Raw genomic sequence first — 25,463 nt, forward strand, 5'->3', positions numbered from 1 at the left:
CTACCAGCCCAGAGATGGCACCACCCACAAGGGAACCTCCCCCCTTGATCACTAATTGAGAAAATGCCTTACAGCTGGATCTCATGGAGGCATTTTCCCAACTGAAGCTCCTTTCTCTGTGATAACTCCAGCTGTGTCAAGTTGACACAAAGCTAGCCAGTACACATGGTAAAGTGTCATATCTATGAGGAAAAAAATCTGCACTGAATAGCAGTCATTCTCAACCTGTGGGTTATGACCCCACCTTTGGATCAAACAACCCTTTCATTGGAAAACACAGATATTTATATTACAGTTCTTAACAGTGCCAAAATTATAGTTATGAAGGAGCAATGAAATAATTTTATGGTGTGTGTGTGGGGGGGGGAGTTCACCACAACAAGAGGAACTGTATTAAAGGGTTGAAGCATTAGGAAGTGTGAGAACAACTATTGTAGAGCATCTGAATATTGAAAGGACCACATGAGCTTTCAAATATACTGAGAACTTTGAGCTACAATTTCTGTCTTATGCACCATCACTAAGAGGAGTGGGGTGGGAAGAGGTTGAAGAAGTAGGGAGAAGGGAGGAGAGGTTGGGGTGGGGAGAGGAGAAGGGAGGCATTTATTTATTTATTTATTTATTTATTTGAATTTTATTTGTAATTTACTTTTTTTACACTCCGTATCCTATTCCTTGCCCCTCCCATCCACCCTCTGACTGCTCCACATCCTATACCTCCTCCCCACCACACCCCATCTCCACATGGATGCCCCCACCCCTCACCCCACCTGACCTCTAAACTCCCTGGGGACTCCAGTCTCTTGAGGGTTTGGTTCTTCATCTCTGAATGAACACAGACCTGGAAGTCCTCTACTGTATGTGTGTTACAGGCCTCATATCAAGATCTTGTGGGGGTCCAGGCCAATTGAGACTGCTGGCCCTCCTACAGAATCTCCCTTCTCCTCAGCTTCTTTCAGCCTTCCCTAATTCAACAACAGGGGTCAGCTGCTTCTGCCCACTGGTTGGGGGTGGGAGGTTTATAAACCAGCTTTTGGTTTAAGTACTTCTTTAGGCTACATGGGTTAAGTTACACATGTGATGTAGGCTAAGTAGAAAAGTTACACTGGACTCATGAAATACAAAGAAGACATCTTGTTTCCAAGAGTCAGAGAAGAGTAGAATATGACAGATGCCTGTAGACAAATTTCCGGAGTTGTTGATATTTATGACCAATAGTAAGAGGCCAATCTGTGAGAGTTGTATGCGCATTGTTCTCCATGTAGGAAGGACCCAATGGCTCCACTCCCACCTGCATTGTTTTACCTGAGGCTCTTCTTTCCTTTTCTCCTATCTTGAACGTATGGCTTGACTTCCAGGGGTGCCTGGCCTTGGCAGGCTTCCCTCAGGCTGAGGTCGGCCCATGGAGACGGCAGGCTGCTTTGTGGAGCCACCCTTCTGAGTAGCTGCTGGGTCCTGACAGCTGCACACTGCTTCAAAAGGTATGTGTCCCTTGTCCCAAACAGCATGGCTTCCTCCAGCTCCATGCTCATAGGCACTGAGCACGGCAGAGCCTGGCTCTATGCCTTCTCTGTTTGCCCTGTGGCACTGTGTGTATGGCAGAGGTAATGCCAGGAAGAACAGCAAAAAGGCCTCGGGAAGCAACTGCTCTCTGTTGCACTACCAATTTAAGCTTATCCCCAACTAGCGTACGAATAAATGAGACGAGACTCAGACTGTGGTTTTTTTTTATTTGGCCTTGACAATTACTGGCAGGTAAAACCCAATCTACTCTTCTAACTGCTGGCCTGGCTACCTCCCCAGCTGTGTACCCCAAATACTTGCTGTTTCCCCTGGCCATGGCCTCATGGTCCATCTCGCTCATGGCAGCTTCCTCTTCTGTTCTTCCTCCTCCTGTCTCTCTCTCCCAACCAGGACACTCCAAACTCACCTTCCTCCAATCCCTCCAGTAACTGGCTGTAGCCAGTTTTATTTAACCAATAGTTTTAAATCAAGGAACAAGGTTTGTCTAACCAAAGCTTGTAAATGTGAGAAGTCAGTCTTAGGCCCAGACCTTAGAGTGTAGAATTTAGCGTTACAATACATAGTTAAGAGACCAAACCCCAAGAAGTCTCTAATTAAGATAAATTGGAACAAGGGAGAAGGGAAGGGAGGTTTGGGGGAGAGGAAACAGTTATTGCTTTCCTCAAGTATTTATCTATAATATGTAGGTGTGGAGACTGAGGCAGGAGGATCACTGAGTTTGAGACTAGCATGGGGTGCATACTGAGATTATCTCAAACAAACAGACAAACAACACACAAAATCCGAGTTTTCATATCGGGTGAAAACTCATATACTGGTAGATGTAAACTCCATGCCATATTATTTGGTTAGGATTTCTAAGGAGGAAGGATGTAGCCTTGGCGCTTTCAATGCTTCTGCACTCTCGACGGTTGGTGCATTACGTTTCTCTGTACCTTCTTGAAAGTCACACTGCGCCTAACTTATGCTTAGCACTGTTCTGACAAGAGTTTCCTCTTGTCCTAGAAATGTTACCAGTCCGCCCCGAGCTCTCATCAGGTCACTGAAGAAGCCTCTCTGGGAGCTCACTGTCCAGTGACGGGGCTGTTCTAGCAGCCTGCTCTAGATTCGCTCTCACCTTCTCTGCTCACTCGTCATTCACAAACTCTAGTAGGAAACCATTTACTTGCATTAATTTTGACATTTAAAAATGTATACCAACATTTGACAAAACGTTGATAATTACTGAAGCAAGGTGACGAACACAAGAAATTGTGGCATACTGTTTTAATTTTGTATGTTGCAAAATTTGTCCTAATTAAGTGTTTATAAAGAATATGTGCCATATGGTTGAAAAACTCTTCCAAGTAAAACACTGTCTCTTTTACATGAGATTATGTAGTGTACTTTTACTTCACTGTGCACTCATAGTCTGCTTGTGTAGAGTCACTTTAACTACCGTAGGATCTGCTATTTCTACTGCAGAACGTCAGTTCATTTATTTCCCTCACTAATGGGCAGTCAGTTATTTCTATTCTTCCAATACTAGGTAGAGAATTGGGTTGCAGTAGACATCTCAGTAGCGTTTGTTAGGTATGTGATTATATTAATGCCTCCCATCATAAATTATGTTCATATTTGTTTCATATTTTATATATCATTGTCTTGTTATAGTAGACCTTTTTTTGCTTGTTTTACATACAAAGCCTTTGTGGTTGTGTGTTACAAATATCTTTTCTTGGTATGGGTCACACTCTTTTCTATTGTTGATGGTTCTTGTCAGTTTGTAAGAAGTCTTGTACATCTTATTAAAAATGTTTCCCTAAGCCAGATGTGATGATGGTGCACACCTTTAGTCCCAGCGCTCAGGAGGCAGTGGGAGATGGATCTCTGGGAGTTCAGGTCAACCTGGGATAGGTTAGGGAACTCGAGGTCAGCAAAGATTATATAGCAAGATCCTGTCTCAAAAATAAAGCAAAAGCAAAACAAAAACAAACAAAAACAAAAAATAAAAACAAACACTTTCTCCTAGCTCCATATAATGACTGTTCTGCTTTTTCTTTAAAAATATTTAAAGGCTTTGCTTACGGTTCACTTATATGCCTGGCATCTAGTATGAGGAAGGGCCTGGGTTTATACTCCTCTTTGTGGATGGTTCCCCCACCTTTCTGTCTTGAACGTTCCCATTTTCACCCACGGACTTACGTTAACTATGCCACACACCACATTCTTGCTTGCCTGCTCAGTGGTCTCTCAATAATTGCTTGTGGAGTTGAGTTCCACGCTCAGGGTGCTCCGCAGGGCAGACATCCACATTCAGAATGTTGCTGTGTTGGGAATTTAAGAAAGGTAACTAAGTCTGAAAATACACCCACAACAAAATGTTTTAAGATATTTCTGTGTTATATGAGTACAGAGACAAAAAGGTTATAAATATTCACTCCCTTAACAAGTCACCATTGAGGCCGGGCAGTGGTGGTGCATGCCTTTAATCCCAGCACTTGGGGGGGCAGAGGCAGGCAGATCTCTGTGAGTTCCAGGTCAGTCTGGTCTAAAGAGCTAGTTCTAGGGCAGCCAGGGCGACACAAAGAAATCTTGTCTCAAAAAAACAAACAAAAACAAACAATCAAAATCCACCACCACCACCACCACCANNNCCACCACCACCACCACCACCACCACCACCTCCACCACCACCAAATACTATTGGTTCCCAGGCACATGCAGTAGTGATTCAGCTAAGAACGAGACAGGTAGGATGCTTGCTATTCCTGCAGTGTATGATGTTGCTGTAGGGGCCCAGAGGAGAAGAAACAATATTTCCATGACTAAATAGTTTAGGGAACATCTTCAAAGTGGACTCTTTTCACCACAATGTTAGACACATTTAGCTGGCTAAGTGTCAAGGTTCCTGGGCCTCAGACTTACGTCTACTGAGTTTCGACGCTGACACTCAGGGGTGTGCATTTAGACCTAAGTCTCAAGTGCTTTGTAAATCTCAAGTGTGTTCTAATGTTCCATTTGCTTGTTGAGTAGGGCAGGGTATGGTCTGAACTTTGAAAATAATGACAAAGTAGAATATATAATGGAGCTGACAGCTGCTTAACCTTGTTTTGTTTAACAAATTCATTGCTAAGCTGAAAATGGACTCTGAAGATAAGCTACTCACAATTAATAAACAATGCATTTGAAGGCAGAATCATGATCGAAGAAGATGTTGACAGACTGGTTCCAATTAGCGATACAGATAAGGGCAAAAGAAAATGTCATCTTTACCTCCAGAAAGCCGTCTCAATACAGCACCAATGGAAAGGGCTCATGAAATAGTGCCTGCCTAACACGCCTACTAAGTAATGTGGTATCTCACAGGCTGGTGTACAACACCACTACTGTGTGCCAGTAATGTAATTCAGTTTCTCACAAAATTAATTTGCTGACAAAACAGAGTCCCAACGAAGCACTGAAAACCCTTGCTATTTTGTTTTAGTTGGCTGAAGAGACTTGGGAGAAAAGCACCAGCTTTAGAAAGGACTGTGTACTGACTGTTCACTGACCATGTGCTGACCGTGCACTGTCTTGGGTGCCACACCATGACGTAATTGATGTGGTGCAATAAGAGGAGCAAGTGGCAGACAGTGGGGAGCATGCGGTGCTGACTGTTACTTCAGACACCACAGGTACTATCAGGGACGGTTTTATTTGTATGTGTATGTGTTTGTGTATGGAAGTGTTCATGTGTGTACATGTGCATGTGCATACATGTGCACATCTGTATGCATGTGGAAACCAGAAGCCACTGTCAGGTGACTTCTTCAATTGCCTTCCACTTCTTTTAAAAACTTAAAAAATATTGTGTATATGAGTATATTGCTAGCATGTATGTGTGCCTGGTGCCTGAAGAGGTCAGAAGCGGATGTTGAATCTTCAAGCTGGAGTTTTGGATAGCTCTGAGCTGTGGTGTGGGTGCTAGAAACTGAACCCAGGTCCTCTGCAAGACAAACAGTGCTCTTAACCAGTGAGTCACCTCTTCATCCGGTCCACCTTATTTTTTGAGATAAGGTCCCCTACTGAATGCGGAGCTCATCAGTTCAGTCAGCAAGCCCCTGACATCGCTGCCTCTACCTCCACATTCCTGGGCTCACATGTGCTAGTGTGCCCAGTTTTTGTGTGGCTACAGCTTGTGCAGAGTGAGCTCTTTACTGACCAGCACCATTTTTGTTTTTTTTGTTTTCTTTCCTTTAAAGATGATGTCTTCATTTCTTTTTGTTGTTGTTATGAGATACACTCAACGAAGGGAGAATGGGTTTATTTTAGTTCACATTCAAGGTGCAGCACATCAGAGTGGAGAGGTCAAGCTAAGCAGGAGCCTGAAGCAACAGCTTACATCACAGTGACAACCAGAAAGCAGAGGGATGAAGGCTTCCTGGTACTCAGCTCTCCTCTATTCACGCAGGTCAGGATCCTAAACAGGATAATGGTTCCACGGTGGACAGGTCTTCCAGCCTCAATTAATGTAATCAAGATAACTCCCCATAGGCAATTTTAGATTCGGTCAAGTTGACAGGTGGAATGAGCCTGTCAGAGAAGAGGGTTTTAAAATTTATTTATTTATTTTTATCTATTTGATTTTTTTTTCCATACAGGGTTTCTCTGTGTAGCCCTGGCTGTCCTGGAACTCACTTTTTAGATGAGCCTGGCCTCAAACTCACAGAGATCTACCTGCCTCTGACTCTCCAGTGCTGAGATTAAAGGTGTGTGCCACCACTTCCCTGCTTAAATTTATTTTTAATTACAATGCAATTATATTTTCCCTGCTTCCTTTCAAAGTGTATCCTCTCCCAGTAAGGGCAGACAAGGCAGCCCAGCTAGAACAACATATCCCACAGACAGGCAACAGCTTTGGGGACAGCCCCTGCTTCAGTTGTTCAGGACCCACATGAAGGCCAGGCTGTACATCTGCTACATATGTGTGGGGAGGCCTAGGTCCAGCCTGTGCATGCTCTTTGATTGGTACGTTCTTTGGTTGGTTACTTTCCTTGAGTTATTATTACATACAGACACAGCTCATCTCTGAGGAAGACTATTTTTCCTAAGAGGACATTTCTTAAGTCTTTTTTTGTTTTTGTTTGTGTTTTTAGCAGAGATGTTTCATTCATCACAGTAGTAGACTGTGGCAGTAGGCAGTGTTGTGGGATTGCAATGTTGATTCTTGTCTTTTTATCTTTTTTCTATTAAGTTATTTATTTACTTTACATCCTGATAGCAGCTTCTCCCCCCTCCTCTCCTCCCAGTCTTCCCTCTCCCTCCCTCCCTGTCCCAAGCCCCCCAATCCATGCCTCTTCTGCTTCTCCTCAGAACAGGGAAGGCCTCCTGTGGTTATCAGCCAGCCTCGGCTTATCAAGTTGCAGTAGGACTAGGCACATCTTCTCCTGTTGAGGCTGGACAAGGCAGCCCGGTTAGGGAAATGGATCTGAAGGTAGGCAGTGTAGTCAGAGACACCCCCGCTCCTGCTGTTAGGAGTCCCACGTGAAGACTGTGCAGCAGGCATAGGACCGTCCCATGCATGTTCTCTGGTTAGCACTTCAGTCTCTATGAGCTCTTGTGGGCCCAGATTAGTTGATTCTGTAGGTTTTCTTGTGGTCACCTCTGGCTCCTTCAGTATTTCTTCCCCCTCTTCCACGGGATTCTCCAACCTCCACCTAATGTCTGGCTGTGGGTCTCTGCATCAGTTTCCATTAGTCGCTAGGTGAAGCCTCTCTGATGATTGTTATGCTAGGCTAGGCTCTTGTCTGCAAGTACAGCAGAATATCATTAATAGTGTTGGGGTGGGTTCCTGCTCATAGTGCTCAAGCTGGGACTGTCATTGTTTGGCCCTTCCCTCAAATTCTGTTCCATAAAGTATAGGATAACAGTGCTACGAACTACAAATCCAAAGTAGCTAAGTAACATGGAAGGCCCAAGGGGGGGATGCTCAAAGCTCACCGAGAAGGGGAAATAGATTAGACATTGAGGGTGTTTGGATGGAGGAGACTGGGTGGGAGGGATGGGAACAGGAGGGTGAGGTAGAGAGAGGACGGAGGGAAAGAGTACTGGGAGATACAACTGGGTTGTGGAGTGTGTATGGGGGGGGCATCACTGGGACGAGCTAGAAACCTAGGACAATGGAAACTCCCAGGAATCTGTGAAGGTGACCTTAGCTTAGACTCCTAGCAATGGGGAATATGGACCCTGAAATGGTCAAATCCGGCAAGATTTCCAGTGGAGCAATTGGGACACCTACTCAGCCATGGAACCTTCGATCCAAAATTTTTCCTGCAATGTTGATCCTTTATGGAATAAGCATTTTGACACTAGTGGGAGTGGAAGAGAGAAGATGTCACCAGTGGATCAAAGCCAGGATAGCTCCTGAAAAGCTTTCAGGCTAGGTCTAATGTGCATTCTCAGTGAATGCTTGAAAACCACAAGGTGCGGTGGGCAAGCAAGATTTTACAGAAGCACACATGGCAGTCTGCAGGTTGTTTAGGGAAATGACCCATTGTTTCAGTGTTTCAGCTATTTCTCCAGGTCATTCTGTTTTGGGTAGAAAGTTAAGCCATGCTTGGCAAATAGGCAGTACAAACAATACTTTAAGTAAAATCACTAATAAATCAATATCTTGGAGTTGGTCTTTTCTACTTTATTCTACTTCGGTAGCAATAGTGGTTAGAAGGCACGAGAGACTGGCAGAGGGCAGTGTAAGTATAATGAGGTTATGGGCTCTGGGGTTTGTTCAGTGGATGTAGAAGAGAGAGTCAGGAAAAGCCTGGCCCACTGGGTTTGTGACTCTGTTTCATTTGTTTGGTAATGTAAAATCATCTAGGGGTTCTGAGCCTTGAAGTATGTTCAAAGAACAGTTTCACAGTATGGGTCATTGGGAACATCTGGGAGAGGTCTGAAGGGAGAGGGCAAATGTGAAAAGATATTTTATAAGCTTAAAATTACATGGAAAAAAATCACCTTTATGTTTCCTGTATGCATTTTTCAGGAATGAATCAAAATTGTTCTTACCAAACGATTAAGACTTGCAATAGTAGGAATTTGAAGGATTGGGTGCAAGAACCCTAACTTTATATTTTTATAGTTGAGGAAGATCCGCTATATAGCTGTTATAAATAGAGCAGGTAGCCAAAGAGAGGAAAGAAAATCTCTGGAAGTTGGTATGATGTAATAGAAGGTTGGCATCTGGCCATCAAACTACAGTTTTGGAGGAAAACTGTAGTTTGCTTACAAATCATTTAGAGGAAGACCGAACCTTTTGTTTACAAATCATTTCTTCTCCCCTGGCCAGCCCCTTGTAGCTATCGTTTAACACCCACGAAGCTCTCATCCATGCTTAAATACCATAGTAGATACTCCTAAGTGGTCCTTATATGATCTAAGTGGGCCGTGGGTCCCCAGATGGTGGGCCCAGTTAAGAATGCTGGGCTTTCAGAGAACAGTGGTTATTCTAAATGTAGACCAACAAATAACTGCTTCCATATGCTATTTGGGATTCCTTTTATCTGCAAAGTATAATATAAAGACAGACGATTAAAGATCAGAGGAGCATATTAGGATATTCAGCATTTTCTATGCCTTAGAAGAAATGCAAGATTCTTTTAATGTGAGTGGGAGGGAAACAGCTTGCCAATGTGTTACATGTCCATCTGACTCGGTCTTTAAGTTTCACTGGATTTGATAGTCATGTCGTTTGAAGTGACTGCAAAAGCGACCCTCATTTTATCTGAGTAAGCTTATTAAAAGGCACAGCGCCAGTTACTAGTTCTTCAAACGAGCTTCAAGTTTTGATTTTCTAGATTCAGCGGCTTTGGCTCAAACAATTCTCCTTTAATCATAAAACACTGAAATTTGAAAGAAGTGAAGTGGTCAGGTCTTGAGAAGTTTCTGTTCTTCCTTATTCCACATGGAGATGTTGGAAAATATGTTAGCCTGCTGTAAGGCCTGCTTGGCTGAAACCTGGATTTCACATTTGATTAGGTTCCCCCTCCTTTCCTTTCTTCCAGCACTGAGCCTCTGTATATGTAGATATACATATATATTTGGTCCTGTTCTTACAGTGATGATATGGACCAGGGCTTAAGAGCAGCCATGTGTGAATGATGCAACTATGTGGTATGTTTTATCTTTACCAAGTCATCACTGTTTTGTATCAGAACGGTCTAGAAGATCTTGCCTAGTCCAGATGAAACCAAAATGTCTTTAACTACTCAGCCTGCTCATTTCAGACAAAGCATCGTTACAGGTTTTATGGGTACTTTGCCGAAGAGCTGGCAGAATTCTAGAAACCCATCTCTCTGGGCCTCTCATACATATCCAAGAAGCATGTATACAACAGTATGACAAGGGGACCTGACAGCTTGGGCGCTACTACTACTTAAAGCTTTTCTATCTCCTCTTTTACCTTCTTCTCCTCTGTTGTTGCTGGTTCTTTTGTCTTGTCTGGAACTCACTATGTAGACCAGTTGGTTTCAAATCCATAGCTATGGCCTGCTCTGGCTCCCCAGTGCTGGGATTAAAGGTGCTCTATCCCACCTTCCTCTTCCACACCTTTTTTTTTTTTTTTAATGTTAAAACAATGACATTTTGGGATGTGGGTATGCTACTAGCCATTTGAAGGGGAAGTTTAAGTACATAAAGTTTTCTAAAATTTCTTTTGAGTCAGTCCTTCATGGTATAAATTCGTTGCTTTTGCTATTTCTTATTCTAAATCATTACTACAAAGGACTATGAAATGACCTTGTGTCTACAATGGCACAGGAATACAATTAAGAGAAAAGTTTCTGAGTTTTTTTTTAAATCCTCTTAAATGCCCATCCTGTTAACAACACAGTTCTGGATGATTGAATACATGTGAAACAAGGACCCTCTTATTTCTGCAACTTTATTCCAAACTTAATATGAGTAAGAATATCATTTAACCTGATTTTATCTTTTGACGTTTTGCCTAGAAATACCACAGCAGCTACAAATTGGCAGAGATTTCTGCTCTGCAAAAGGAAAACTCTATAAATACTTATAATTAGAAAGCTTAGTCCCAGAGGTAATGAGAGGTATGTTTAAAAATCAGTGTATCGAATGCTTAACATGCACACTCTTATGATTTTCTATATGATAGAGTTCTGAAGAACATGGTCTTTTCTGGGACCCATAGCACTAAATGGAATTTCGTACATACACATTGCATATATGTCAGGGACAGTGCAAGGTCTCAGTAAGTTGACTCCTTCCATAGCAACTGTAAGCATTTACATAGGCAGGTTAATTAAAGGACTGAGTTTAATTCAGACAGCAGAGAAAGAGCAAACTCCAGTGTTAGCTGATGTGGGCAGGCTGATATAAAACATTGCTTTCTTGGAGAGATGATGGTCTGTAGAGAATAAATACAAATGTTCTCTGCACATGGCCCCAAAACCTAATTCTTCACTTTTTAAATCTAGTATTTTGTTGTTGTTGTTCATCTTAATGACAAAATACCAGAGGAATTTGGATTATTGCTATTATGTCTGGTCTCAGATCCTTGTATGAGAATTTCATCCAATTTTCATTTGTAGGGAGTTGAAGGAATTTCAACAAGCAGTCCAATGATATGTCAGCCAAAATGTAAAATGTTTGCTTTAGAAGCAGTTTTTTTTTTTTTTTTTTTGGTTTTTCAAGACAGGGTNTTGGTAGACCAGGCTGGCCTCGAACTCAGAAATCCGCCTGCCTCTGCCTCCCGAGTGCTGGGATTAAAGGCCTGCGCCACCAGGCCCGGCTTAGAAGCAGTTTTTATAGACTGTATATCAATATAACACAAATTCAGCTACGCCAGAAAGACGAGGAGAAGCCCTAAGTCACACATGTTTTTGACATCCAGTAACATACCAGGGCAAGGTTTCCTCCTGGAAGTATATAATAACATCTACTAGGAGCCCTACCTATGGTAGACAAACACTTGTTTAGAAAACTAGTCAAGATTTTTATTAGTTGTTCCTCAAATCCCAAACATAATAGTCAATTTTAAGAATAACTAGAGTTCCAGTTGGGAAGATGGCTCAGTCAAATAAAAGATAAAACGATTGCCTTATAAGCATAAGGACCTGAGTTTAAGTCCCCAGGATCCATCAAAAGGCATGCTTGTAATCCCAAGGATGGAGAGATACTAGGCAGATTACAGAGCTAACTAATCCGCTAGCTAGCAAAGTCCCAAGCTAATAACATAGTTGTGCATTTCACTGATGGCTAGTGTGGTGGTTTGAATAGGAATGGCCCACAGACTCAGGTGTTTGAATGCTTGGCATAGGGAGTGGCACTATTAGAAGGTGTGGCCTTGCTGAAGTAGGTGTGGCCTTGTTGGAGGAACTGTTAAGATAATACCTCACTCCAGTCAGAATAATTATCATGAACAAATCTGAGAACAGATGCTAGAGAGGATGTAAAGATAAAGGAACCTGGGCTGGAGAGATGGCTCAGAGGTTAAGAGCACTGACTGCTCTGCCAAAGGTCCTGAGTTCAATTTCATATATATTTCAGCTCCATAGAAAATGAAATAATGGAAAAATGAAATAAAAATTTGCAGGAAAATGGTCTTAGAATGCATATTAAGCAAGGTCACATATTTCAGGAAAAAACCAAAACCCTGCATGCTCTCCCTCACATGTAGAATCTAGCCAATAATACAGGCATATACGTAAATAGATGGATATGTGGGTGAGCAGAAAGGAGGACAAAAGAGGCTAGATATTAGGGGACAGGGAAGGGCTACATGAACATGATGGCCTCATTTATGAAACAGGATATAAAGCTACTGTGCTTTTATGCTAATTGCTATGGGTTTTTATTTTTGATGATAAAAACATAGAGATATATTTGATACTGAAAGTGTAAGGCAAGTCCAGTGTGAAGCTCCACAGCTTCAGAATTGTTAATTAAATCACTGAGATGTATAACTGACTTTAATTTCGATGTGTGATTTTTTTTCTTCCTTTTTTTCTTTTTTTGAGATAGGGTCTATGTAGTACTGGCTGCCCTGAAACTAGCTATGTAGATCAGGCTGGCCCCAAACTCTGCCTGTGTGCCACCAACAGTGGCCCTGGTATGTAGGTTTTGTTTTGCTTTTTGCATTTTTTAATAGTTTAGAAAATTTAAAGATATATTTATTGTAAAATATAAATTTTACATTTTGAAATAAATCTGGAAAGCATACTAAAAAAACCCTGTTCCTGATCTAACTTGAAAATGGGGAGTTGTCAGGAAGTACAGGGAAGGGGTATACTGGTCAATAGTTGATGGCTGCATAATCATACAAGACTGTCAGTGCTAGTAGAGGGTTTGGACCTCTTCTAACACAGGAGTAATGAGGAATAAGGCAGTTAGTAGTTAGTTCTGGCCTCTAGGAGATTTCGACTAGTAAACTATTGAATATAAAGGCTTTAAACTCACATTCAAGTGGATGTTTGGGAACAGTGGGACTTTTATGTTTGTTATGGAAAAAAATCAATAAGGGAGGTTTTTTTTTTTTTTTGGTTTTTCGAGACAGGGTTTCTCTGTGTAGCCCTGGCTGTCCTGGAACTCACTTTGTAGACTAGGCTGGTCTCGAACTCAGAAATCCGCCTGCCTCTGCCTCCCGAGTGCTGGGATTAAAGGTGTGCACCACCACCGCCCAGCAGGGAGGTTTTTAAAAATTAATCATTTATTTACTTTATGTGTGGATGGCGGCTTCCCCTCCCTCCTCTCCTCCCACTTTCTCTTCACTCTATCTACCCCTCCTCCTCTTTTCAGAAAAGGGGAGGAAGGGTTTTTAACATTAAAATAAATTAACATTAAAAATTGCTTCCCAGCAGTTGGATGCCAGCATGAGATATGTGGATGGTTGATAAAAGGCAGGGTTAGCATTCGGCAGGCAAAGAGACTGTTTTGAACAGCAGTGATTGTGTGCGTAGTGCATGCATGCCTGGAATATCAGCTCTGTGTAGGTGGAGGCAGAAGTGCTGGTGCAAGTCTGAGCCTACACACAGTGAACCGCCTACAGAATGAGATCCTGTCTTAAAATAACAGTACAAAATAAAATAAAACGCTGATCAACTCTGAAAGGTATTGAAGATGTTCTGAGATCACCTAAGACTTTATTCTTTATGTAAAACTAAGATCATATCCATTCCATCAATATGCAAACTTTCATCTTTAGTAAGTGGCAAATGTATATGCACATCAGAGAATTAGTACAAATTTAAACCAACTTAAAACTAACACTAAATGCTTGATTTTACATTTTTGCATACCTCGGGGCATGTACAGCCCTGGTTCTTGCTATAAGTGGAGGTCAGGACCAGTGAACAGCAGCTGTAACCTTCTGAGGAAGAAGTAATCAGTAGGTTGGCTAGTGTACTCTGGGCCCAGAAGTCTCACTTGGGGACCTAGGCCACCTCAGGAATATTTATTAATTGCATAGGGCAGTTAAATAGTAAACTAAATAATGTTTAAGACCGATAGAGTACAAAAAAAAAAAAAAAAAAAAAGGTAAATGCACAACAGATTAGGTATGCTAAGACTAGGTGGTTGCAATATAAACATGAGGGGGGCTTCACGGAAGTGACATCTAAAAGAACATATAGTGAGCATATGGTGACAGAACTTGCTTGCATTTGACTCTTTGTGGGTAATAACTGATGCTTCTTTCTAGGGATAAGATGGGCAGCACTAGCTCAGGGACAGAGGAGGGTTAGTCATGTTTATGACTCCATGCAGCAAAATGAACATGGCAAATCAGAACAGTGATGGTGTGCTATACTGTGTTCTGGTTTGGTAAGCATTGCCATACTGATGCTTTGTCGGTAATTTCCACTCACTCTCCACATTTACTGTCTCAGAAAATAGTAATCTAGACATACAGTGAAATCAGAATAAGACATGAGAACAATGGGCTTCCCGGAGGGGACAATGAGCTTGAGGGAAGAGAAATGGTAAGGTGGCTAAGTTTGCAAAAGGACAGGATTTGAAACAAGATTGATTTGTTATAGTTTAACATTTCTAGCTGTTGATCATTGATTTTCAATACCTGAAAAAAAAGCCTCACCTTTGACTCTCTCCCTTTAGGTATGGAAACAACTCGAGGAGCTATGCAGTTCGAGTTGGGGATTATCATACTTTGGTACCAGAGGAGTTTGAACAAGAAATAGGGGTTCAACAGATTGTGATTCACAGGAACTATAGGCCAGACAGCAGCGACTATGACATTGCCCTGGTTAGATTACAAGGACCAGGGGAGCAATGTGCCAGACTAAGCAGCCATGTCTTGCCAGCCTGTTTACCTCTATGGAGAGAGAGGCCACAGAAAACAGCGTCCAACTGTCACATAACAGGATGGGGAGACACAGGTAATTATAAAAAACAAAGAAAACTTGACAGCATTTGGTCTGCCCATATTAGGATGTGCAATGGTAAGACCTTAGATCAGTGTTTCTCCATTGGTGGGCCACCTAACACTATCCGAAAACACACATTATGACTCATAACAGTAGCAAAATTAGTTATGAAGTAGCAATAAAAATAATTTTATGGTTGGGGGTCACCACCATGTGAGGAACTGTATTAAAGGATTGCAACATTAGGATTGAGAATCACTGCCTCAGGTGGGCTCAACTTAGATGCTTCAAGTCTGCCACATGTGAAATGTATACACACAACCTAGATTCACATTCTGTCCTGTTGGTTTCCTACACGGTTGGTTCTAATTCCAAATTTTAGCACAAGCTGATCAAATTCAATTGCCAGGTGTACATTTAAGCTTTTCCACAAACTTTTCCACGAACCTGACTATATGAATGCCACTTGGTATTCAAGTCTGTTATGTGAAACTGTATGCAGAGTTTTAATCCTGAAACATCATTTAATACATCCTTATGCTACACAGCTGACACCATAGCTACTTCTAAGTACCAGCCATTTTGAAATGCCTTTGAAGGCATTTTAAGACTACTAAACTGCTAAATGTGATCATTAGCTGAAATCAAACCTTAACATCAGTCTTCTGGTCTGAGCAGGTCGTGCCTACTCAAGAACTCTACAACAAGCTGCTGTGCCTCTGTTACCCAAGAGGTTTTGTAAAGAGCGTTACAAGGGACTATTTACTGGGAGAATGCTCTGTGCTGGGAACCTCCAAGAAGAAAACCGTGTGGACAGCTGCCAGGGAGACAGTGGAGGACCACTCATGTGTGAAAAGCCTGATGAGACCTGGGTTGTGTACGGGGTGACTTCCTGGGGGTATGGATGTGGAATCAAAGACACTCCTGGAGTTTATACCAGAGTCCCCGCCTTTGTACCTTGGATAAAAAGTGTCACCAGTCTGTAATTTATGGAAAGCTCAAGAAACAGTAAAGAAACAGGAACTATTCAGTCTGTACTTGGCACCATGCCAGAAGTGACAAGCCTGAGATTCCTTTGAATTTGAGAACCCAGTTGTTTGGGGTACACATCCTCCCTATTACAATTTTTATGTAAGGTGAAATCCTAGCAAATGTTTTAATTTTCAAATTCATAAAATTTGGACTAGGAACCTTGATTAGGTGCCCACATTTAACCTACTTTTTGATCTTACCCACACCAAGACTGGGACATCATTTTAAGTTCGAGTCTTTTTAATCTTATTTCAATAGTACTTGTTAAATGAAGACTGAAGGGATAACTTCGCAAGCTGAAGATACTTGCTTTACATAGCAACTTACTTGCAAGTACTTTATTACTATTAAGCAAGGACTAAGAATCCAGTCTTCACTATCAAAATCACTTCCCTATTAACACCAGGCAGATGTCAAACTCGAATTCTGCCCTTTGAACCGTGAAAGTACACCATCTACTGGCACCTTCCAATAAGTTCAGATCTTCTAAGACTAACCTGACAATTTTAGTTTTAAAGAGGTGCTCAAGCCCAACACAATAAGTGGCAAGCAGTTAAGTGGCCAAATTACTGACCACTTGTGGAACCATAGCAGCCCTATTTAAATAGGAATGAAAGCCAAGAGACATCTGGTAGGAATCTGGTCCTCAAGAATCTCTATGCTGAGGAATCCAATTACTCCTTGGTTCCCAAGCTTCCCTGAGGTAAGGCATACCCTAGTCTCAAACTCAAATCCCAGACACCAAAGCCTATATCTATTGGCTACAAGTACCCTCCAGCACCTGTCACAATGCACCCTGTTGGTACATTCTCTCCTTCTGGAGATTCCAAGTTGAATGGCACATACAAGGCTTGGAGAGCAGCAAGAGACACTTCATGAAGGGCAAACATCTGTGGCTGCTTGTTAATCACTCGCATTCCAAGTTAACATCTATTACACCTTTGTAGCCATCATAACTATCCTATCTTTGGAATTCTGGTTAGCTCAGTTATTTCCTGTGCAAATGTTTCCTGTATCGTTAACTCTTAAGTCACACAACCTCCAGAAATAGGACAGTCTTATTACACACAAAACATCTTTTATTTAATAGAAAATATTCAACTTCCAAAAATTAAAAGCAAAGATTCCCTGTGAGGTGACTGACCAGACGATCTCAACCAATACAGTACCTGCAAGGAGAAAAAAGAAGGTCCATTACAGAATATCCGTGACTATACTACGGGCTGTTTACTTGTGTTAATGTTCGTACAAGAGCAAACTGCACCCAACAGTTAAGGCCCACTCACTACCCAGAACCGCGCAAACACCACAAAAATGAATCTTACCTTAACACTTCTTCCACTGTTCAACAGGTTCCGGCATTTCCTAGAAACATTTCAACACTAGTTTAGAAAATTAAATCCGTTTTTCGTCGCGTAGACTCTTACACTCTTAGAATGTCACTTGCTCAAGTCAGAATCTGGTACCAATGAAATGGTGACAGCTTTGCCAATAACAAGCACATGCTCTTCCATGGCTAGGAAGGGAGACTGCCACAGGCGGCAGGTCCCAAAGATACATGGAGTTCACAGCCCAAATATCCAGTGTAATCCCAGGGGTGTCACTCACCATCTGACCCTGCGGTGGCGAACTTGGCGTGGCGCCTCCCAACACCATATCGGCTTTACATGTAGGCCGGCGCGCTACCCTTCACCGCGCTCTTGCATAATTGACGGCCTGCGGCCAGCACCATGGCCGCCTTGGGTCTCCCGCATCTCGGCCACTCACAGATAAGGCCCAAGATATCATCCCAGACACATAACTACACACTCGCAGCCAGATCGCAGCCAAAGAGACTTCGGCGCGGTGCGCGCACGCTTTTATAGGCCGGGTGACGCTCTCCCAAGAGCCCGTGCGCGAGGGGCGGGGCTTTTACGCCCTTTCCGGAGCGTTCCCGCGCCTCTTCACTTTGATTGGTGCAGGCGGCCGGGATTCGATGCGTGCGTCACAGGAATGGGCGGGCTGGGGCGGTGGGCGGTGAAAAGCCGAGCTGAACCCCCAGTTCTCGCGGTGTCGGAAGTCTCGTTGCTGATGCTGCGGTAGTGCGCGCCTTCTTGGCTGCGTCCTTTTCCGGGACTCACAATCTGAGGTCCCTCCGTGGCCGCCTCCCCTCGCATCAGTTCCTATGGCGCCGGCCCCTCGTCTGACCCCGAGAGCGGTTGGCGGCTCCTCTGCCCCCATCGGGGTAGATGGTTCCGCTCGCGCCCCTCCGCTTGCCCTGTAGATCTGATCTCACTCACCGTTGCCCGACCTAGCGCGCCCAAAGGTTTCTGGAACCCGGAGAACTTGGGAAGCCGGGGCAGCGCGAGCAGACCCTCCCTCCCGGCCCTCGGCTTTTCCGGACGGAGGAATGCATATCTCCCTCCCGGGCGCAGCCCGCTATGACACAGAATGGAGGGTCCTGGGGAAGCCTTTATGGGTGGAGTATGGAGATGGCAGTTGCTGTCATGGAGAATGTTAGAAAGCTGTGAGGGAGACGGGTCATTACAGGCTCGAAGCGTGCGGTTAGAGCAACACCGTGCAGGAGTGAGAATGAACGAATTCACTGGATACAGTGCTCGCATTTGAAGAACCTAGAGGGGTTCGTGAAGCTCAGCACGCTCACCCAGTATCTCATTTTGCTTCATCTAAATTCTTTACTACTGAGTTGAAAGAACTAGTTAATAACGAGGCTCAAGAAACCGCGGCGCGTTGCCCAAACACACTTCATTTACATTCTAGATGATCTTCTGAGGGTGTCCTTTTAAGAACAGCCAGTGTTGGTCCTGAGCTGAGAAATCCGAAATTAAGAGTCTTCCTTCTCTGGCCAGTAGATGGTAGCCTGCAACTTTCCGTGGGTTTTTCTTTTGGGCCTGTCTGCACCTGTCAGGTGTTTGTTTGTTTGTTTGTTTGTTTTATAAAATGTAGTTTTATTTTTATGTTACTCTGATGTTACATAGGGCATAGCATTTTCACAAGGCTTTTGGGGGACTACAGTCAATGATTAGCAAACACACAATATAGTGGTCCAACTCTAAAGAACATTCACTGGACCAAACGGATATCCTTTCACATGTGCACAAATCTGCATGGAAAAGTACTAAAGTGTAGACTTGGACGTGTGTACTTTATTTCTCCTTTCTAGTGTATTAAGAGAGGACATGCATTTTGATTTGCCCAAAGCAGTGCTTGTATTTTGGCAGCAACATGCTACTTCTGTCTGCAACTTCTTTTCAACTTTTTACCAAGTGAATACCAGAGCTACGAAGGCAGGAGGTGTAAGGGAATTTTTATTGGGAAGGAAGTTGTCAACTTAAACTACAGCAAATGAAGAATGCATAAGGAAACTCCCTGTTGTCACAGACAGTTGTAACCTCCTGAACATGTGACACAGGAGACATTTCAATCTGTGACCCCCAAACCCAGATGCATTAAGCCCTTTCCCATTCAATCTTAACACTTCTGGATTCCTCCTAGAAAGGAATTTGTAATAAGAGCATGGAAAAGTTGCTTCTGAAAGGAAAACCCCAAGAAGGTTCAGAAAAGGAATGTAGGACAAGAAGCTATTATTACAATTACTTTAAATTATAATGCACTATATTTCCATATCTTCACAGTAATACTAAACCACTTGTAGAACTGGTTCAGATTACTTAAATACCAAATGTGCTGTCACTCCTCTACACAAGTGTCTGGAAGTTACTTGTGTTTATATGAAATGAAGCTATCAATACTTTTCTACAGCAGTAACTGCACACCAGGAAGGCGGAGACAACACAAACCAAGGGATGGAGTTTTCCCAAAGCTGCAGTGTGAAAAGACTATAAACAGTTGATCCCATACACATGAATGGGTTTCCTTGCTAGAGGAAATCCAAGTGGAATAAGGAATGGAGATGTAAAAAGGTTTTCTTGAGAGGAAGGAGGTTGGTGGATACCTTTAGTACTCGGGCCCCCTCCACTGCATCACACTCTTCTCCCACACTGCCTGATGTCCATAATGTTAAGTTGTCTCTAAGCAACTGCATGATGAGGGTGTTGTAGGAGTCTTTGTTCACTGTATCAAGCTCTTCGATGGCCTCATCAAAAGCCATTTTAGCCAGTGTGCAGGCAAGCTCTGGATTGTTAAGGATCTCATAGTAAAATACAGAAAAGTTAAGAGCCAGCCCCAGGCAGATTGAATTTGTAGGTTGCCTCTCTTTCTTATATCAAATGCCTCTTGGTAGGCTCCTTGGGAATTATCTATCATTTGTTTTCCTTTATCGCCACAAGCTACTTCAGCAAGATACGGGAAATAATCTCCCTTCATTTTCAGAAAAAGACCTTACTCTCTGGATTAGTTGCATTGGCTATTAAATACTTATCCAACAATTCCAGGACTGTGGTGCAGATGGACCTCAGCTCTGACTCCACTTTCTCTCCATAGTCCTTGGTCAGCTGCAACTTCTTTTCAGAGGTGTCAGCCTTCTGCTCAATGCTTGAGATGACACTCCAGGCGGACCTGTGGCCCCCGACCATGTTCTTGTAGGCCACCGACAGCAGGGTCTAGTAACCTCATTCCAAACACTGCCATCTTCAGAGAGTAGGGACTAAGATTTCAACATAAGTTTTGGGAGCACATCATGTCTTACTGAACATTTTTAATGAACCAGACATTAATCATGGGGCGAGATAGCTGAAATGGAATAGTGGTGGTTTATGTCCTTGTATATTCCTGTCTTTTGACTAGACTTGTCTGAAACAAAACTTTTAAAACCTGCCTTTTGGCACGTCCTTCTGTTTGTGTTCTTTTCTCTCCTTGTTGCCCTCCCCTCACCACATCTCTTATCTGTGGAAGTTCTTTTCTGCTTTCAGCATTTTGGTCAAGTGTTATTATGAAAACCTTCATCCCAACAAGTGATTTTGATGTTTGCACTTTCTCCTGGGGAAGTGCCTGGTGGAAAGACTTTGGTGAGCACTTGGGGTCATGGCGAAGTTCTTTGAAGGACACAGAACCTATTTCTGATACTGAGAAAAGATTCATTTTTAGGGATTGGGATGTTCATTCCTGAGTGCTTACCTAGCAGCACAAAGCCCTGGGACCAGCCCCCAGCAAGGCATACAGTGGGTGTGGTGGCATGTGCCTGTAACCCCAGCATTAGTGGCTTTCAGGTTAGAGTCTTGTTTGACTACCTATTAAGGTTATGGACAATTTAGGGTACATGAGACCCTATCTCAAACACACTACTTTTTTTCTTTTTCTTTCTTTCTTCTTTTTTTTTTTTTTTTTTACATTTGGGATAGGGGGCTGGAAATTTAGCTTAGTGATGGAGTGTTTGTCTGGTAATCACAAGGCCCTGTATACAATCTCCAGCACCACAGGGAAACAACACCAAAAGTCATTTTCTCCAGAAGGTGGACTTTAATCCCTCTCATGAATTGCAGCGCCAGTTTCTTATTGGGTTGTGTTCCATGGCTCGATTTCAAGGTGCAGGGTAAAGAAAAGATATCCTAGTATAGTCTCTTTTGCTGTGATACAACATCAAGTGCATCTTGGAGAGGAAGGGGCACTGGCTTCCACTTCCACATCCTAGTTCATCATTGAGGGAAGCAAAGGCAGTAACTTCAAGCAGGAACCTGGAGGCAGGAACTGAAGCAGAGACCATGGAGGTATGCTGCTTATTGGCTTGCTCTTGGCTTATTCAGCCTGCCTTCTTATACAACCCAGGGCTAACCTGCCCAGGTGTGGCACAGCTCACACTGTTCTGCACCCTCCCATATCAATGGCTAATCAAGAAAATGCCCACAGCCAAGGCAACAGGCCAAAGCAGTGGAGGCATTAATTATCTCAAGGTTCCCTCTGCTTGGATGCCCACATTTGTTTCAAGTTGACAAATAAGCAGCACAGAGGAGATTGTATAAATCAACGGTGCTGGAAAGTAACAGACACTGCCTATTCTGGGTAATAAAAGTTCGAAGGATAAGCATCACGTGAAAATAAAAATCAAATGATAGGTCGTGATCATGGTGAACACTCTGATACAGTAGGGTAAAAATAAGATGTTTCTCTCTTTGTGGTCCTGTGCCTCAAAGTTCACATTATATTCTGACCACGAGGAGAAAACAATCAGATGAAAACAATGCTTATCTAATTCTGTTAGGTTAGCAATTAGAGAAAATTGGCACTCTGCCATTTTTGCAATTTTTTTTCTGTAAGTCTGAAACTTCAGAATTGAACACAAAAGCAGCCATCATTTTAGGACCCATCATGCTGCTTTCAAGGCAAGTGCTGCTTTAGTGACTGAATTTGAGACAGAGATGACACTTCTAATCAGTGGAGATTTGCGTTTAAATCCAGTGAATTTCATCACCACCAGGCCAAGGCTTGGAGTCTTAGAATGCACTTGAGAGACTGTGGGAGGAGAAGAATTGGAAATTTCTTGTAATTGAAATTGTGGTGGTTTTTTTTTTTTTTTTTCATTTACAGGGGAGGGAGGTAAATTGGAGGAGACCTTGTACTGAGCTAGTGCGCTGGGCACTATTGCTGCTCTGCCCTGAGCGAGTGTGCCAGGCACTATTGCTGCTCACCATTGGGATGCACTGGAAATTTCACTGTAGAATACCTGTTCTTCAACTTTGCTCCTTCCATGTCGGATGCGTCTTTCCCTGTTTGGTTTTAGTGGGGGAGACTGGTAATTCTCAGAAAACCATAATTAGTATTCAGTTATCCATCTCTTAAATGAAGGCTGGCTTCCATGGGAGGGACCATAATCAGAAAATAGCCTGAATCTTGATTTCATATGAATGAACACTACTGAAATTAAGATTGAACCTAAGCACTCCATCATTGTGATCTTATAATGGGATCCTATTGCACAGAATATTATTGTTATTTTAAAGTGCAGAAGACAGGAGATGAGAGTTCTTAGTCTGCAACACACACACACATACACACACACACACACACACACACACACTGAATTCCAGTTTAGAAAGCCTTGTTTTCGTTTTTGTTTTGTTTTGTTTTGTTTTGCTTTTGGTTTTTACTAGATTCCAGCAAATATTGCCTGGGTAGACATTTCTTAGCATCAATACAAAGGCAATAAATGCACAGAAAAGTGCTTAGTGTCATCAATGATGAAGAATTCGGTTTAAAGCCAGTTAGAACTATTATAAAAACAGAGAGCAATAGCCAGTGTGGGGATCAGCAGAGGAAAGAGAATCTTAACTCAGTTACGGAGTTAAGATTCAGTTAACAACTGTTACGGAGTCCAAATGGGTATGACGTTCTGGGGAGGGGTCTGGGCTGAAGAAACCAATAAGGAAATAAAAGCAGAGAGTGGGGTAAGTACTGAGCATGCCTCACAGTCATCTAAGAGCAGTTTACAGGGAGGGACTTTAAGAGGGGATTGAGACTAGACTTGAGTGGGGAGAAAAGCCAGTGAAATGCTGAAAAAGAAAAGTTTTCAAAGAGGAGAACAAACCAGTGTTAATGGTACACGAAATATGACGGATGAGAAGTGACCATTTGAGTAAGTCATACACAGGCTATTTGGGGTCTTTTAAAGAACAGCTGCAGGACAATAACTTGGAAAATCCAGAGAAGGTACGCTATAGAGTAGAAGAGAAGTGGGACTATACCTGGAGACACAGGTGAGATCAAGTGCTTGAAGTCTGAGAGCAATGAAGGCTGGGTACATGGGGCTACCGTGGAGATGGAAAGCTGACTGTGCTGGAAAGCGTGGGCGAGCTGTGGCTAGCTCACAAAGGCTGGGGTTAGCCTCAGGCAGTGTTCTCTACCTGCGCTTCTTGATGGGGGCCACACATCAGAAATCCTGGATATCAGATATTTACATTATTCATGATTCATAACAGTCACAAAATTACAGTTATGAAGCAGCAACAAAAATAATTTTATTTTGGGGGATCACCACAACCTTCCTAAGCCACAGCTATTCTAAGGAAACGGAGTAGAACTCTACAGAAACAAAGGGGGAGCAGGTGGTGGTTCGCTGTTAGAAGTGATGGTGCAAACTTCTATCAGTTGATTTCTACCCCCACCCCCACCCCCCGGAAAATACAAAGGATTGCCATCAACTTCCTGTTAGGATAAAGGAGACTTGGAAATCTGAAGGGGGAAGAACAGAATATAATCAGAAGATAATGTCAACAGATTTATAAATGTAGCAGGAGTCTTGGACTTAGTGGGAGTTTATCTGAATTCTTGGAACAAATTTAAAGTCTAGTCTGATTGTGTTCATATGTGCAGCTGGCAGGTGGAACTAGGAAGGGATGAAGCTGGGAAGACCGTGAGTGAGAGGAGGGACTTGTGCAAGGTAAGCGCCACATGGATTTCTTTCGGAATTTAAGGCAATCAGGAAGGGATGGAAAGAGATGGCATCAACCAAACTGGAGGTGACGGTGCGTTAGATGAATGTGGGACCTGGGGTTCCTGGGTAAACATTTGGAAACAACTACCGTCTTCACTAAGACATCAACAACATCAACTGCACCTGTTATGCTCTCTCCATAATAACTAGAATTGCCCAGGTGGACTGAGAAGAAATCAACGGCACCACTTTAAGAATGAACTTGCTTGTATAATTTTGCATACTTATCTGAGATATACATGTGCGCTATTAAACATTTAACATCTCAAAAGCTTGTTTTTTTCCACTCTGTCATTTCCAAGTGACCTGTGAGGCTTTAAAAAAAACTATGTTTTTTTTCTTTTTGACTACTTTTATGTATGCAAAATTATTATTTAGGTAACCTTTAGTATAGCATATTAAATGGAAGTTCTTGTTTTGGGGGATTGTAAACTACTTAATGCTTTCATAAAATCATTTGGCAATTTAGTTATCACTTGTTAAAAATCCTGCTGCCTTAGTTGCTTGTCACAATATACATTATAGATGCTTCCTGAGACATTCACTCTGCTAGCCCATTCCCCAAATACATTGAGCCTTAAGGATTATAGCTGTGTAGAACAGTGAGATGGACTGATATTTACATGTCAATTTTAGAGAGCCACTAGGTGGTGCTATGATCCTATTATTTAGCTGCCTGTAACCCCCCCCCCCCANAAAATTTGAATGCACTGATTTACTATCGACCGCGATTTTATTGATGTAATTTATTGTGAATAATGACATGAAAGTGCAGGCATTCTTTTTTTTTTTTGAAAGATTTATTTATTTATTATATATAAGTACACTGTTGCTGTCTTCAGACACTCCAGAAGAAGGAGTCAGATCTTATTAAGGATGGTTGTGAGCCACCATGTGGTTGCTGGGATTTGAACTCTGCACCTTTGGAAGAGCAGTAGGGTGCTCTTACCCACTGAGCCATCTCTGCAGCCCCCCCTTTTTGAAAGATTTATTTATTTATCATATGTAAGTGCCGGCATTCTTAATGGCTCTGCCAGCCTGCCCCATGAACTTTGTTTTATATAATAATGAGTGAGTTTAGAAAATGATGAGTTTTGGAAATCTTGATTTTATTATAAAGCAACAACTTCAGAGCATAGCCTAAAAATAAAACTAAAACACAA

At 42.5% G+C, this 25,463-nt stretch overlaps 1 protein-coding gene, 1 long non-coding RNA gene, 1 other non-coding gene and 1 pseudogene across 3 annotated transcripts in view; 1 reads left to right on the plus strand and 3 right to left on the minus strand.

Moving 5' to 3' along the window:
• Prss12 (serine protease 12) overlaps positions 1 to 15,937 on the plus strand; it is a 55,402-nt gene extending 39,465 nt beyond the window's left edge. Inside the window, exons 9-11 of the mRNA XM_021196101.1 lie at positions 1,359 to 1,481; positions 14,614 to 14,894; positions 15,561 to 15,937. Of these exons, the coding sequence (XP_021051760.1) occupies positions 1,359 to 1,481; positions 14,614 to 14,894; positions 15,561 to 15,868 (712 nt within the window). The 3' untranslated portion in view covers positions 15,869 to 15,937. The remainder of the gene's footprint in view (positions 1 to 1,358; positions 1,482 to 14,613; positions 14,895 to 15,560) is intronic.
• On the minus strand, positions 15,882 to 17,742 carry LOC110321032. Its single transcript, XR_003843713.1, has 3 exons — positions 17,523 to 17,742; positions 17,240 to 17,279; positions 15,882 to 17,083 (listed from the first exon to the last, which is right to left on the minus strand). It is a non-coding gene; the product is annotated as an uncharacterized LOC110321032 (long non-coding RNA).
• Positions 17,349 to 17,478, minus strand: LOC115063895. Its single transcript, XR_003843763.1, has one exon. It is a non-coding gene; the product is annotated as a small nucleolar RNA SNORA24 (small nucleolar RNA).
• A 443-nt stretch (positions 17,743 to 18,185) lies between the features above and the next one.
• LOC110320884 lies at positions 18,186 to 22,559 on the minus strand (annotated as a pseudogene).
• Between the last annotated feature and the right edge of the window lie 2,904 nt (positions 22,560 to 25,463).

Source organism: Mus pahari, chromosome 4 (genome assembly GCF_900095145.1).
Source record: "Mus pahari chromosome 4, PAHARI_EIJ_v1.1, whole genome shotgun sequence".
Classification (NCBI taxonomy): domain Eukaryota; kingdom Metazoa; phylum Chordata; class Mammalia; order Rodentia; family Muridae; genus Mus; species Mus pahari.